The 16,681-nt window shown below is 42.7% G+C and overlaps 1 protein-coding gene across 1 annotated transcript; it reads left to right on the forward strand.

Moving 5' to 3' along the window:
• The first annotated feature begins 2,610 nt into the window (after positions 1 to 2,610).
• PEF1 (penta-EF-hand domain containing 1) lies at positions 2,611 to 14,692 on the forward strand. The gene is made up of 5 exons (XM_026673686.2): positions 2,611 to 3,061; positions 5,837 to 6,119; positions 7,316 to 7,471; positions 11,590 to 11,733; positions 13,531 to 14,692. The coding sequence occupies exons 1-5, from the start codon at positions 3,035 to 3,037 to the stop codon at positions 13,758 to 13,760; spliced, it is 840 nt and encodes a 279-aa protein (XP_026529471.1). The 5' UTR covers positions 2,611 to 3,034; the 3' UTR covers positions 13,761 to 14,692.
• Positions 14,693 to 16,681: the final 1,989 nt, after the last annotated feature.

Raw genomic sequence — 16,681 nt, forward strand, 5'->3', positions numbered from 1 at the left:
TGGTTTTGCCGAAAACTGGCACTTATTTCTAGGTTTTGGCAAAACTGCATCGGTAGCAAACCATTGATTTGCTTGATGACCATGGCATTTTCTTAATGATTTTATGACAGCCATGTTCACTTAACAACTGCCGCAAAAAAAGGTCATAGTCAGGTCTACTCTCATGATTACTTACTTTACACCATCATGACTTACGACCATAATTGCCAGGCTGAATTACGATTGTAGGTCGAGGACCATGTTACTATAACTGGCATCATAGAGCTGATATTTCAACTCCCCTGCTACGTCTCTTCCAAGGTGCTATGTCTGTCCATGCCATCTTGCTTCTAATCAAGAAGATACCCACTGAGGATGACTCCTGTAGACCCCACAGGATGCCACTCTTGCGCCACTGTTTAATTTCCCATGCAAACTGAACCAGCAACCTAAAATCCCCAGATACTGCACTCACTGCACACCCAACATAACTCCTTGTCTGTCCTTTCATAAGGAGAAGCTTCATTACAACTAGCAAGTCAACACACTCAGTGATTTCCTCAAGGCTGAAAAACATGTCTTAGGGCAACGATGCTTTCACGTCAGACTCCTGATGACCATCTGGATTAGCTCCTGCAGTTTTCTTGGCAAGGTTTTTTTCTGAAATTGTTAGGTGTTGTGACTGGAAGGTTTGAGCCTGCTGTGAGCTTTGAGTCTGATGTATCAGAAGACACAGGGTCGAGTGATGAGGAAGGTTTGGCATTGGAATTGGAGCCTGCTCTAATGAGAGATGCAGACGTGAGCCAGGAGGATGAGGGAGTGTCGGAAACACACTCCTCTCCAGAACCTTCCACTTCAATCATGCCTCAGGTGTCAGCAGCTGATCCACAGAACATACCAGAGTCCTTGAGTGATGACGAATGTTGGGTTGATGCAAGGACTAGATGCAGGTTGAGACGTCAAGCACAATTTGAAAAGAAACATCAAGTCAGAGACTAATTAGAGAGATTGACAGGCCCCTTCAAGGAATATAAGGAAGCGTGATAGTTAACGATCCTTGTCTGGAGCAAACTTTGTTAGGAGCAAACTTTGTTAATTACTGCGCAGCTTTGAAGAAGCCCTCTGTTCCTGATTTATCTTGCGTTATCTCGGCTTGAAGACAGTTTCTGGGAAAGCTGCCAAGGACGATTACAGAGACAAGTTAACTCTGTGGTTTCTGGTATTATTTGTTCGTGTTTATTTCTTTGGGACATTTGGACTCTCACTTGTGGCTACAAGTGAGACAGAACAGTTAGGTATAGCTTTCTTCCTAGGGCTGGGAAGGGAAGGACTGGATCAAGGTCCAAGGTGGTTTTGTGTCTAAACCAGGACTAAAATTCATGATCTTTCCGGGCTGGTGCCTTCACCACTGCATCAAACTGACTAATTGCACCCCAAATTTGGCATAATTCCAAGGTTGTGAGCTCGGAAAGAGATAACCAGGATGCCATAACATTATAGAACATAACCTAGTTCTATTATTATTATTACGAGTAATCCTCGACTTATGAACACAATTGAGCCCAACATTTATATTGCTAATTGAGACATTTGTTAAGTGAGTTTTGCCCCTTTTTACAACCTTTCCTGACACATTTTTTTTAAGTAAATCACTGTGGTTCTTATGTTAGCAACATGATTCTAAAGTGAATCTGGCATGACTCCAGGACACTGCAACAGTCATACGAACCAGTGGACAAGCATCCAAAATTCTGATCACGTGACCTTAGAGATGCTGCAATGGTCATAAGCATGAAAAATGGCCATAAGTTCCTTTTGTCAGTGCCATTGTTAACTTTGAATGGTCACTAACGCAACTATTGTAAGTCGAGGATACCTGTATTACTACCACCATCATCATTCCTTATCTGCTCAACACCCAACATTCAGCTGTATTTCTCAAACTCAGCAACGTGTAGACTTCATCTCCTAGATTTCCCCAGCCAACTGGGATGGGCTTTTGATTCTGGGACTTGGTTGCTGAGGTGAAGAAATCCTTGCTTAGTCCTTCAAGGGTCTCAAGGCTTAGCAGCTTTTTCTCTGAATTTGTACTCACTTTCCCCCTCAAAACAACCTATGCGTGCTTTACCCAAGGAAGGAAAGATGAAAACGATAAAAAGGTGTGATTCAATAGTGAGAGAAGCTTTTGGAAACTTGCCCAATAAAAGTCAGTAGTCAGATTAACCCGCAAGTCACTGTCATCCCCCAATACATTAAGCCAGGGTCTCCAACCTTGGCAAGTTTAAGCCTGGAGGACTTCAACTCCCAGAATTCCCCAGCCAGCTTTGCTGGCTGGGGAATTCTGGGAGTTGAAGTCCTCCAGGCTTAAACTTGCCAAGGTTGGAGACCCCTGCATTAAGCAATAAACCAGGTTCACAAACCACCTTGATCCAACCAGGACTGCATCAAGTGATTACAAAATCCGTCCAGGAAAAGGCTCTGTTAACAACATCCGCACTGTATTTTTGGCCAAAAATTTTGGGCTTCCCCTCCAAAATATTTCATTCTTCTAGGAGGGAGGGGCTTCCCACAAAGTATTTGATAAAACACAGAACGTGAACGATTAAATACTGTATATTAAAGAGAGTAGACGCCACTCGTCAGCACCTGATTGGCACATACTGGTGATTTTGGGATGAGCTTGTGTAAATGCGGGCAGAATAACACACACATTTATCTAGGCCGCTGGCGTATTTCTGTTCTGATGCAAACCAGAACAGAAATACGCCATACGAACGATTGGAAAGTTATGGGCTGCCCTACCTCACCCCCCCACAACCACAATGAGAAACCTCTAACCGCCTCACTCGGCGGGGAAAAAGAGGTGGAAGAGAAACATCTTGCCCTTTTATAGCGTTCACCCTCGCGAAGCCCCGCCCACCAAGGTGAGTGACAGTTGATCCGCCCACGTTCGTGCTCCCCTCGAGGGTCATCTCGTCCAATCAAGTAGGACCGGGGGTGGAAGGGCGGAGAGAAAGAAGGAAGGGCGTTCCCGCGCGACAAGAAGGAAGATTTCATGGCGGCCAGTTACCCGTATGGACAGGTGAGGCGGCGTGCACGCGCGCGAAAGAGGCGTCGGGCTCACCCCGCCGCGCGGTGGTCGACGGGAGCCCCCCGTAACCGAAGCGAGATCGAGTGGGCTCTGGATTGAAGGGGGCTGGAAGTTGCCTAGGCAACCAGAAAGGGGTGGGGAGAGCCGAGAGGATGGCACCGGCAAGAAAACGAATCCCGCTTCTCAGGGTGACGTCACGGCCAGGCCAATGGAGTACTGTAGTGATGTCATTGTGAGGGGGGGGGGGAAATGGAGGTTGTTGGGGATGGAGGGGAAGGAAGGAAGCTCCCCAAAACGAGGTTAGGAAGTGTTTTCATTGGCTGGGGGAATTCTGGGAGTTGAAGTCCGCCCATCTTAACAACAGTTGCTGAGGGGGAGTGACACCCCCTTGGGGAGCCTGGTGAGTTAGTTAACGCTCAGGATGTTGTGCAAGCAGGGGAACGTAGGTGGTTATTTCGTCAAGAATGGGACACAGGTCGTCTGAGGACAGCCCTCAAATGGCTCTTCTGCCAGGGGACCAAACTTTCCTCCCCGTTCTGCATTGGCTCACAAGAAACACAACGAAGCAATTAGGAAACACTTACAAAATCAGACTTTTAAAAGGGATTAAAAACCAGGGATTCAGCCACCTGGAGGTCATCTGTCCCCCAAAGCAAGGTTGATGACAAATTTTCAAAGGGGTTCACTGCCAAGGGTTGCTAATGCAAAGTTGGGCAGCCATATAAATTGAACGGAATTGAAACAATAAATGCATAAAATACTTTGGCCGTCTGACTCCTGCGGGAGGGCACAGGCTGCCTTTAAGATTTAAGAGAAAAGTGGTGGTACTGGCAGAGCTTTTCTTGCAGAGATGAGAGAAGTGCATTCATTAAAACCCTGTCTTTTACACACCTGTGCCTTAAGCCCTGCTCCTTGTAACCTGCATTTTGCAATGAATCCGAATGTTCAAAAATGGCCATCTACCTTGGCTGCACACATGACTAAGGCTCAGAATAATAGAAAAGTTGGAAGAGACCTTGGAGGTCTTCTAGTCCAACCCTCTGCTCAAGATCCACGCCTTCCATTAAGCCAAGATTGTGTGGCTTATTGCAATATGTGAATCCAGCCTTCTTTTTTTTTTTACCCCCTCCTGTATCTGTTCTGGTAATTTTGTCTTTCCTAATTAAATTCATTTCCAAGGATAACAACATGGATTCAGATGTCTCTCTTGATTACCTGGACCAAGTTATTAATTGAGTCATCCACTCTGCCAGGAAATTGACTTATCGGTGCATGACTGAAATCAGTCAGCAAGGTTTTCTGACATACTGCCACAAAGGTGGCAGGAGGCTTTATTTCTTTATTGCACCATGTGGGGAGAAAAAAAATCATAGGGATGCATTGGAGCCCAAAGCCATCTTTTTCATTTCACTCTGGTATTGGGATATTGCATTATTGAATATTGAGTTTTAAGACTTCATTATTGCCTTGTAATCAGGAAGGAAGAATCTTCCCTCCTGTTCCTCAATAATAATAATAAAAACAGTTAACCAAACGGTTGGTTTAGCCTTGGGGTTGATAAATTGCTAAGATAAACCTTCCTTCTCTGGGTCAGTTGTGTTGGGGTTTAATAACTGGTATTTTCACAACACATTAAACTCATGCTCTCTGTCCTAGTTTAGCATGTGTGAACAAGACCTCTTCTGGGAGAGGAAATGCTCTTTGTTGTTTAGTGAAGTTAAATTCATGGTGGTTCGGAATTGAAGCTCAATGCTAAGGAGATTTTATTTTAAATATACATCAGTGTACTCGACTTCAGAATAAAAGGTATCTTAGACTGTTTCCAAGACACTGTTACAAGAGTTACAAGGAGCAAAGTATTGCATAAAAATTAAAATTTTGAGGATTTGCCATTTTATATGCCTATTTCATTTCTTAAAAGACTATTAGCTATACACTAACAGCTAATCAATAAAATATTGGCAAAATTATCTCTATGGATCCATCTGGCTTTATCCCAAATCAAAATATATTTACCCCATCAGGAAATTATGAAATATTATACAATCTAATAAAATTAATGTCTTCTCTAGCCACTTGTTCTTTAGATATATTTAAAGCTTTTTGATTCTCTAAAAATAGAATTTTTAAAACAAATATTAATTAAAATCAAACTTGGAGTTGGTATTTGTAAGATAATATAAAATGTTTATGGGCTAACTGAAGCTCAGACAATCCATGTTGCTGTCAAAAGAGCATATTTTACTGATTTCTCAGGCTGGCAATCAGTTCAGAGATTGAATCTGATACCTTCAACAGGGGAAATGTCTTTTTTAATAGTTGCACTTGTATTTTTCTTCCCCTAAAAAATAATGTCTCTTTTCTTCTGGAGTAAGAAGAGTCGGACTTCATCAACAGCAAAAGTGGCGCTTCAGTTCTGTTTACCCTGATAACTTGATGAGGAGTTGCCAGGGGGGTCAGGCGAGATCACAGCAGCAGGATGCCATTGTGCAAATGATGTGACTCATGTAAGGGGTATATTTTCCACCATGACTACTTCTTTATTTATACTACCACCAGTTTCTACGAATGGCGTCCTAGCCATTCACAGCTTAGGGTATATACCTTTTGTAAGGACGTAGGGTGGAACAAGGACCATTTCACCACCACGGAACTTACGAAGAAGGAAAAAGGACCATTTCACAACAAGGGAGTGAGAAACCTGGGCGCTGTGCTGATTCATTGTCTGCTTTTTTACAGTTCCTTCCTTCTCTCATTCCTTGACAGGGCTTCCCTGGGACTGCAGGACAGGCTCCAGGAGCTCCTCAAGGCAGCTATCCTGGTGGACAGTATGGAAGTGGACAGCCTTCTGGAGGAGCATATGGGAGCCCAGCACCTGGAGGCCCATATGGGCCACCGCCTAGTGGAGACCCATATGGATACTCTTCCTCTGGCTCTCCGGGAGGAATGTATGGGGGTGGCCCAGTCCCAGGAGGGTCGTATGGACAGCCTGCCAATCCCTATGGTGCTCCCCAGCCTGGACCTTATGGAGCATCTTATGGTCCTGGAGGTGAGTGGTAGGAGTTCAGTTGTGTTTCAGTTCAGTTGTCAGCTATTCGTTGTTGAACCAGGGTATCCTGATTTTATCTGGATTTGCTCTACTGACCATCCTTTTTCTCCCCTATCAGTTGCAACATTGATCCCCCTTTTTTTTAGCAAGCAAACATTTCAAACCAAGTCTGTTATCAGGTTTCCTCTCTTAAGAACCGGTTGATCTTGACCCTCAAATTTGCATTTTTCCACTGCAGTGTTTTTGCCTCCCTTCTACAAAACCCGTGATTACTAGATCTGGAATTTCAGGTTATAGTGAGAAATGTGTGGTGTCGCTTGTTGGTTTGTTCTTACTTCAGAGCATTTCTTATCTATTTTCTGGTGCTGATCAAAAGCTGCAAATAAACCACAAACCTGCATTGGGGCAGGTTGTGAGCCAAGTAGCACTTTCTTCTGGGCTAGCGACATTTTACAAGTGTTTTTGGAATACAAAAGTGCCTACATTTTGCAGACCTTTTGAAAGCCTTTGAGATGAAACCATCTCCCAAAGGAGGCAAACTTGTCTGTAGCTCCAGAGCTCCCTCGGCTACACAAGCCAGGTGTTAAGGAACAACCCAGGTGTCTGCGACATCTCTCACTTTATGGACTGGTTCCGCAGCTGCAGCAGTGGGTGCCTGTTTTGTATTTGCAGAATTGGAAAAACTGTCCGTAATTTGAATTATTCATCTTAATTTAAACCAGGGGTTCAGAAAGGCATTCCTATTGCATTATTTATTAAGGTTCCAAGGTGAGAACTGAAAAGAACCAAAGTCGCCCTCCTGAGGAAATGGACATAGAACTTTGCCACTGAGCAAAAGCCTCCTAAACACAACAGCGTTTGCATCCTGCTGAAGCGACACGCTTCTCCATGTTGGCATTGAGCATTACAGATCATTGGCAGAGACCTCATTTATTTTCTTTCTGTATTTACAAGATTTTGCATCCCACTGCCTAAGTGAACTTCCTTCCCTAGGGCTCACATTTAATATACTCACCCGGGCGTGTGTGTGTGTGTGTGAGGAGGCTGATTCAGCAAAGGTTTGAGTCTCGTCTTGTCCATTTGTCAGAAGCTTACTAGATGCTTCCTGTCAATGTTGGTGGGTACTTGGCATGCCCTGGTCAAAGGCCCTGCCTTTCTCTGTACATGTTCTTTATATCTCGTTCTTTCCCACACAGGCCATGTTCCCCCTGGTATGGACCCGGAAGCTTTCTCTTGGTTCCAGAGTGTAGATGCTGACCACAGTGGCTACATCACGACCAAGGAGCTCACGCAGGCCCTTGTCAACTCCAATTGGTCTGCTTTCAGCGATGATACTTGCTTGATGATGATGAGTAAGTTCAGGGTAAAATAATTTATACTCAGTGTGGTGAAAAGCATGTGAGGACCCTGTAATACTGTAGGTCTGATTCCCCATCAGAGTCTCTAGAGCAGTGATCCCCAACCTTTTTATGGCGCGGCCCGGTACCGGCATTAGCTGGGCGCCGCCATCTTTTTTGATGAAAAAGTGCTTCCAGTGAGCTTTCTACCCGGAAAAGCTCACCGGAAGCACTTTTTCATCAAAAAGATGGCGGCGCCAGCAAACCAGCGGCCCGGTAGGACTTGTTCCACGGACCGGTACCGGTCCGCGGACCGGTGGTTGGGGACCCCTGCTCTAGAGCTATTCTCTACTAGGATGTGGCTGTCAGAAGACCAAGTACATCCATGCAAGACAGTTCAGAAAGCTTCCCACACAATATTTTTTTTAAAAGGTGTTTGTATCTGAATGTGAACAAAATAGAATCTGTGGCTTCCCTTATATTTGCATTTTCTTGAGTCAATATAATATATTTTTTATGTTGTACCCAGACTAGATTTTCCCACTAAATCAACCTTTATTGTGATCGAAGATCAGCATTCAAAGTGTGAGATACAAAGAATTTAAAAACATAAAAAATATTTAAAAAGGCATTAAAAAACTAAAGATTATAAAAATAAAAAAACAAATTCTAAAAGGAGGGGTAAAAACAAATGGACATAAAAAACATGGCAAACAAAATCCATATAATACAAATAAATCTAATACAAATACTCTATAATAATAGTCTAGGCTAGGGTATATTGTACCAGGGATGGTATGTAAGAGCAGCAGGGAGCTGTAAAATCATCCTGTGTGCCTTGGTTATTTATGCAATAATGGTGCAAAGAGACTTAATAGGAATCTCTCTCTATATATATAGCCACTGGAGAAATCTTTTCAAGATATTCTGAAGAAATTAAGCTACTGGTCAATCCCTACTTACTCATCCAATTTAGAATAGGAAGAGATAATTGAAGCCATCAAAGTTGATCTCCTTTGGTGCACAAATGCAAATTAAAGCATTTCTAAGCAGCAGCAACCCAGCTTCTTATCTGGACGCATCCAAGAAAGGTGCCCCATGCTCCTGTAGGCCTTTAGTCCCATTGGCTGAACATTCTTACTCAGGTTCTGCAAGGTGGCTTAAATTTAGCTCAAGGAAGAGCTTCACACCTTGGAGGAAACCCGATTCTCTTTGTTGAAGCAAAGAAACAACCTGCTGTGTCCCAGGGCAGCATCTCACCTGCCTACATCCCTCACCTTTGTCACTTGTGAAAGCTGGGAGAGTCTTTTGATCAGACTTAATTGCTGGAGGAGATTCTGGCAAGTGCTGCTGGAGAAGACTGCAAGGAGACCCCAGCCTTCTCCAGCAGAAGGAAAGTTCTGTGAAGGTTCTGCAGATGGGCAGAATGTCCTTCCAGCTGTTGCAAGAGCCAGAGGCTGATAAGCAGCTGCAAAGTAAACCAACATGGTTATTTCTCTCCACTTTTAGAAGGGGTCACTCTTAGCCATTTAAGGAATTTCACTGAAATTTTTTCACAAAGCAAACCTTGATTCCCCCTGCTCTTACTTAGACATTCTAGTATTCCCAAAACTCCTTCCTGTCTTTAACACTGTGTTGCCGGGATGACAGAGACTAAGCCTTGTTCTTTGGACATTTTCCCTTCGGGTGTTTAAAGATTGTTCTCTTATCCCTTGTGATCATCTTTTCCTAAGGCTAAAGCTTCCAGCTCCTTCAATTCTCTCCTTTGGAAGAGCTCAAAGCTGAGGATCCATGAAATAGTAAAAGAAGCAAATGTTATAGGCTGCTTTGCATGTAATAGAAAAGAGAACAGAATAATAGAATAATGAAGTGACTCAAACATAATGAAATGCTAAAGATAATTATAAACATAATTATGCTTGAAGTTCATGGATTTTGATGCTTCCCTCCCTCAAAGGAGCTGTTTCTTCCAACTGCATTTTTCTTTTCCCATGTAAACAAGGGAGAAGTTGTGTTTTTCTCCACTGTTGTTCCATGGCTAGTAATTTGAAACGCAAATAGGAGCTACAGGTCTGCATGCATATACAGGTGAAACTCGAAAAATTAGAATATCGTGCATAAGTTCATTTATTTCAGTAATGCAACTTAAAAGGTGAACCTAATATATGAGATAGGCTCATTACATGCAAAGCAAGATAGTTCAAGCCATGATGTGTCATAATTGAGATGATTATGGCTTACAGCTCATGAAAACCCCAAATCCACAATCTCAGAAAATTAGAATATTGTGAAATGGTTCAATATTCTAGGCTCAAAGTGTCCCACTCTAATCAGCTAATTAAGCCATAACACCTGCAAAGGGTTCCTGGGTCTTTAAATGATCTCTCAGTCTGGTTCAGTAGGAATCACAATCATGGGAAAGACTGCTGACCCGACAGTTGTGCAGAAAACCATCATTGACACCCTCCATAAGGAGGGAAAGCCTCAAAATGTAATTGCAAAAGAAGTTGGATGTTCCCAAAGTGCTGTATCAAAGCACATTAATAGAAAGTTATGTGGAAGGGAAAAGTATGGAAGAAAAAGGTGCACAAGCAGCAGGGATGACCGCAGCCTGGAGAGGATTGTCAGGAAAAGGCCATTCAAAAGTGTTGGGGACTTTCACAAGGACTGGACTGAGGCTGGAGTCAGTGCATCAAGAGCCACCACACACAGACGGATCCTGGACATGGGCTTCAAATGTCGTATTCCTCTTGTCAAGCCGCTCCTGAACAACAAACAACGTCAGAAGTTTCTTACCTGGGCTAAAGAAAAACAGACCTGGTCTGTTGCTCAGTGGTCCAAAGTCCACTTTTCTGATGAGAGCAACTTTTGCATCTCATTTGGAAACCACTGACCCAGAGTCTGGAGGAAGAATGGAGAGGCACACACTGCAAGATCCTTGAAGTCCAGTGTGAAGTTTCCACAGTCTGTGTTGATTTGGGGAGCCATGTCATCTGCTGGTGTTGGTCCACTGTGCTTCATTAAGTCCAGGGTCAACACAGCCATCTACCAGGAGATTTTGGAGCACTTTATGCTTCCTTCTGCAGACGAGCTTCATGGGGATGCTGACTTCATTTTCCAGCAGGACTTGGCACCTGCCCACACTGACAAAAGCACCAAACCCTGGTTCAATGACCATGGGATTACTGTGCTTGATTGGCCAGCAAACTCGCCTGACCTGAACCCCATAGAGAATCTATGGGGCATTGCCAAGAGAAAGATGAGAGACATGAGACCGAACAATGCAGAAGAACTGAAGGCCACTATTGAAGCATCCTGGTCTCCCATAACACCTCAGCAGTGCCACAGGCTGATAGCTTCCATGCCATGTTGCATTGAGGCAGTAATTGCTGCAAAAGGGGCCCAAACCAAGTACTGAGTACATATGCATGCTTATACTTTTCAGAGGTCCGATATTGTTCTATGGACAATCCCTGTTTTATTGATTGCATGTAATATTCTAATTTTCTGAGATTGTAGATTTGGGGTTTTCATGAGCTGTAAGCCATAATCATCACAATTATGACAAATCACAGCTTGAACTATCTTGCTTTGCATGTAATGAGTCTATCTCATATATTAGTTTCACCTTTTAAGTTGCATTACTGAAATAAATGAACTTGCACGATATTCTAATTTTTCAAGTTTCACCTGTATATCTTCCTCAATATCTAAACCAGTAAATTCGGCTAAAGAATAAGGATAGCGTCCTAAAGATAGTTCACCATTGCCTTTGGCATATTTCAGGGAGAATCATTTTCCCAATTTCAGCCAAGTCTTCGGTTCTTTCTCCTGATGTCTTACTGAAATACAGATGGCATTCTAAGGAACAGGATAAATTTAGAAGATGTTCTTAAATAGGTTCAAATGGTATGCTAGTGCTTTTTTTGTTTTTTATATTTTTTTCCCTCCCAGTTTTTCCTGGGTTGAATAAATGGGTCAAGATTTTGGAAGCTTGTAAAAACCTTCTACCTTTTTAAGCAGTCTCAAAAAGTGGTATGATCTCTCAGCTTTTGGTTAGGGGAAAGTAGTTATTATACAGGCAATGAAACATTACTATTTAGTGCTCCGCTCTTGCCTTTCTGTCTTGGCAGACATGTTTGATAAAAGCAAATCTGGTCGGATCGATCTCTATGGGTTTTCAGCCCTGTGGCGTTTTATTCAACAGTGGAGGAATCTGTTCCAGCAGTTTGATCGGGACCATTCAGGAAACATTACTTGTAATGAGCTACACCAAGGTGAGAAAATTGAGGTTGGAGGTGGCAATGTTCTCCGTTGGTTTTGACTTTAGATTATCAAAATTAAATTAGATTGTCAGGTCCTTGGAATTCTCTGAGCTTGGTTGTTTTCTTGCAGACATTTCATTACCCAGTTAGGTAACATCATCCTTTGCACCATTCCATTCTAACACTGAAGATGTTACCTAGTTGGGTAATGAAACACCTGCAAGCAACCAGCCAAGCTCAGAGAGCACTGAAGATTTCACACAACATCTCCAGCAGCCAACACCCAGATAAGCAGGGATTAACACCAGACAAATAATACTCTGATCAAGGAACTGCCAAGGAGAAAAATTATACCCCACTGACATCAGGGTAAGCCACTGTATATAAGAGAGAGCAAACCCCACTTTGTTTTGGCACTGATGATATCTAGTTGGGTAATGAAATACCTGCAAGAAAACAACCAAGCTCAGAGAGCACCAAGGTCCCCACAGTTAAACTCTGAGCTTCTTCTATTAGAAATGAGATTCCCTGTGGGTTGGATTTCCAAGAGTGGTGCTGGCATTCCAAAGTCAGGTTCCATGTTTTCCAGGATTCCTCAGCTTGAAATCTTATCCAAGGCTGGATCTACCGCTGGCTCAGCCCAGTGTTCTTAGCTGTTATCGGCCTGGATCAATCCCACTATAATTTCCACTATAAAAGATCCTAGGGTTCAATTTCTGGCATTTAAAAATCTGTTGACAAGCAGCAGATTATCTGGCAATCAAAGTAATACTGAGCTGTTGAGCCAAGTAGTTTAATGAAAAGACAGCTGCTTCTACCTGTCTGATTCAGTTCATCAGAAAGCCATGCTCCTAAGGTGGATGTAGACTTTCTGGCAGTAAGGGCTGAGCTTGGAGACACAGAAAGAACTGGCAGCTGTACGTCCACTGAAAGGAGAAGATGGCAAAGGAAGCAAAAATTGTGGGGGGAAACCTTAGGTTCCATTAATTGTCAGGTAGTTCTTCCATGTTGGAATGTTTGGCTGATATAAAAATATCAGTCATGCCACTCTGTCACCAACTATTTGAGTCATCAGCATGGAGGATTTTCACTAGGGATTAAGTGTGAGTTATGTTAAAGTTAGTTCTCACTTTGTCAGAGGAATACTATCTGATATCTAATCAATCCATTGCCAATTTGTTTATTCATTTAACAAATTTATATAGCCTCCCATCTACTCAAGACCACCCAGAAACAAAACATAATAAACTATTAAAAATCCAGTTCAAAAGAGCCAGGCTCAGTGACTCTAAAAATCACATTATCAGCATACCAAACAGAACTTGCCAGAGCTTGATTAAAATCCCAGCTCAGGGTCCAGGAGACCCTGGATGGGATTGGGATTGTCAGTGTCTTATAGCAGAGGTGCCATAATAGAGAAGTTGTTTTCCTTACCAGAGACATTGATTCATTGACAGGGCCTGGAGCATGCCCATTTTTGCCAGCTCTAGTATGACGGACAGAAACCACTGGGCCCTGGGCAGTCTGACAGGGAGGCTTTCTCTCTCCCCCAAAAGAGAGATTGATCTGGACGACTGCATAGTTCAGGCAGGAGAAAGAGCTGCCAAAATATGAACGTTGGTTTCCCTGTAAATAGGGCTCACTTTTGATTCATAGCCTTAAAGTTTCTTAGCTTTTCTGCAATGAATTACTGGTTAGGAAAAAAGAAATCTTAATACTTGGGAGATGGTTTAATTGGTTTCAACCCAGCCCTGCTGGGGGAGAGATTTGACAGATTCCTCTATCGCATTTCTATTGCTTACCTTCCAGCTCTTTGCCAAATGGGGTACAACTTGAGCCCCCAGTTTTCCCAGCTGCTGGTGTCCCGTTATTCACAGAAGGGCTGCACTCCTGGCATTCAGTTGGACCGCTTCATCCAGACCTGCACTCTCCTTCAAACCATGACCGAAGCCTTCCGGGAGAAGGATACTGGCATGACGGGCACTGCACGGATCAGCTACGAAGATTTCCTCATGATGTCTGCTTCTCGCATGCTGTGAAACCTTTCCATCTAAGAAAGAGAGGGTGGGGGTAACACTGAGGACCCTGCATTGGATGGTTGGCTTTCCAGCAAGACAGAGAAGGGAAGGCCACCGTGTGCACAAGGTGTTGGGGATGAAGGAAACTGAAACAGCCATCATTTATTTTTACGAAGCTGAATGCCTCACAAATGGACTCTTTGACATTGTTCTGCAGATAGATTTGATTGTTGTGGATTGTTGTTGCATCATGTAACTCCTAAGGGAAGAAATTGTTCAGTCTGTCAGATTTCCCCAATGGAAATTCTTCCAGGTACACTGGAATTTAATTCCCAGAATCCTTCAGCCAGGTTGGTTGAAGATTCTGTTTGAATTGAAGTCCAAAATAATCTGGAGGCACCAGGTCAGAACAGGCACCTGATACCCTCTTCCCTAGATTTTCTTCTTTGGCCCCGGGCATAAAATTATATCAACCTTCAATTTAGGATTATCTTCTGGCTGTGGAGCAAGTAGCCCAGCATATTGAATAATAGCTCTTCTGAATTTTCCACCTGCATGTCACTATGAATTTACATGGGTCTACCTTGAGCAGACCTGGATTCCACAGTAGAAAGTGCCTGTAAGGACAGACTGAGGATTCTGTCCCTGATGCCCCTTTGAAATCCAGCTCCCAGTTCGCTATTAGGAGGTAGCCAGCATTCCATCCACCCATCCTGCCAAAATTTCTTTTTTGAGTGGACGTTCCTGGTTATCTTCATCTCCAGGTTATCACTCTTTGCTTCAAAACTACAGGTCCTCTTGCCAATCATTAACTTAGGTGCTTGTCTTTTTTCGTGCCAATGTTTTGCTTGTAACTTTCATAGTGGCCCAAATCATGGTTAACGATGTGCTAGCCAGAGATGTATGATTTATACTTGAATGCAATGTACAATAAACAATCCCAAGCACTGTGATTCTTCTTCTCCTCCTTCTCCTTCTCCTTCAGTGTAATAAATCTCTAGAGTTACATGGGGACAGAATGGCACAGCCTAATTTAAAACTCTATAAAGTTTCTTTGGGGAAAAAATGCTGAGATACAGATGTGAAAACTAAAACATGGTTAGAAGCTAGAGAACTGATGGAACAAGCATCCCTTTGGTGGGAGGTCTCTAAAGACTTACTAGGTCAATAAATGTGAATAGAAACCCCATATGGGGAATCACATCTATGTCTCTTTTTAGAAACATACCATCAACTTTGATTTCTGGGTCTTGCAATTGTAAGAGGAATTTGGAACTATTCTGAGAGACAGAAGCAGATGACAGACTGTTTTGAGTCAAGGGGCAACATATTAGTGTCCTTTCCATGTCTTGGTTTGCATAGCCAGTTCTCCTTATGTTTATGTGCTTATGACATTTTTACACTACCAACTTTAAACAGATTGATCACTTCTCATTTCACAAAGCTACACAAAATCCTTAAAATTTTATATAACTAGCCTACTCTAGCCTGCATCTAATGAACATCTTTCTTACTTCCTGTAGCTATGAAGGACAGCTCTGCTGTTACCTGCCCTCTAAAAGGCTGTCAGAGGGTACTGTTGAACATCCAAGACCTAAATTGTTTTCTAACATTGGAGCATGCTTGAAGAAACATCATGCTGTCACCCCCTCTTCCCTGTTCAAATATTTACTCCAAGATTACAAACTGGGTGAGTTGCGTCTACTTAAAGAAGATAGTCAGATGCCAAGTCATAAAGACCTTTATTGATTTAAAGTAATACTTTTTTAAACTACTGGGGAATCTGCTAGAAGAAAGTGTAGAACCCTCAATACCAATGTTATATAGCCCTGGCAGTTCTAAGACACCAGCAGGCTGGCTACTGCATCAATGGTTTGACTTCGAGAAGAACACAAATCATTGAAATGCTTCTCACTAATTTTTAAAAGATTTCCAATGTAGAATGGGTTCCACACTATACCAAAGTTGGTTTTTACTGGTGGTATTGAATAAGGTTGAGTTGACAGAAAAATATCCATGGTTTATGGTCAAATGAATTCAACATGCCATGGGGAAACCCAATTAATTATAGTTTACTATAGAGTAGGAACTTATGTAAGGATCTCTAAGTATTTTGGGGCATAATTTGAAGGGGAAATTTCTTATTGATTCAGGAGAACATATATTTTACCTGTCTCTAATTCTTGGATCTCTCAAGTTTCACATTCCTTGAGCAGGGCCCTTATCCTTTGCATCCTCTGCTCCTGAACAGGGAGGTTCCATCAAGGAGTCAGAACTGACTTATCAGGAGGATCATTTAATGGAAATTCCAACTATAGCCAGTCTTCTATCTGCAGGTTCACTGGATTCATCTAAATCCTTTTGGATGAAGGTAAAGTTTTTGTTAGGTAAATTAATCTTGAAAGACCTTTACCCTTATGCTTATATGCAAAGCTCACCATGAGAAAGATGGAGCTAGATGAATCAAAAGTTGGAATTAAGATTGCCGGGAGAAATATCAACAACCTCAGATATGCAGATGATACCACTCTAATGGCAGAAAGTGAAGAGGAACTAAAGAGCCTCTTGATGTGGGTGAAGAAGGAGAGTGCAAAAGTTGGCTTGAAACTCAACATTAAGAAAACTAAGATCATGGCATCCGGCCCTCTCAATTCCTGGCAAATAGATGGGGAAGAAATTGAGGTAGTGACAGATTTTATTTTCCTGGGCTCCAAGATCACCGCAGATGGGGACTGCAGCCAAGAAATTAAAAGATGCTTGCTCCTGGGGAGGAAAGCTATGACAAATCTAGACAGCATACTAAAAAGCAGAGACATCACCCTGCCAACAAAAGTGCGTATAGTCAAGGCTATGGTTTTCCCAGTTGCAATGTGTGGCTGTGAAAGTTGGACCATAAGTTGAGCGCCAAAGAATGGAGGCCTTTGAACTATGGTGCCAGAGAA

The sequence above is a fragment of the Notechis scutatus genome, chromosome 8, assembly GCF_049901735.1.
Source record: "Notechis scutatus isolate UNSWTSFEM ecotype Mainland chromosome 8, rNotScu1.2, whole genome shotgun sequence".
NCBI classification, from domain to species: domain Eukaryota; kingdom Metazoa; phylum Chordata; class Lepidosauria; order Squamata; family Elapidae; genus Notechis; species Notechis scutatus.

Excerpts from the sequence above, each read along its gene's own strand:
- PEF1 (XM_026673686.2), top strand. The coding sequence starts at position 3,035 with ATGGCGGCCAGTTACCCGTATGGACAG. Across the intron at positions 6,120-7,315 it reads AGCATCTTATGGTCCTGGAG|GCCATGTTCCCCCTGGTATG; the intron begins GTGAGTGGTAGG and ends TTTCCCACACAG. Across the intron at positions 7,472-11,589 it reads TACTTGCTTGATGATGATGA|ACATGTTTGATAAAAGCAAA; the intron begins GTAAGTTCAGGG and ends CTGTCTTGGCAG.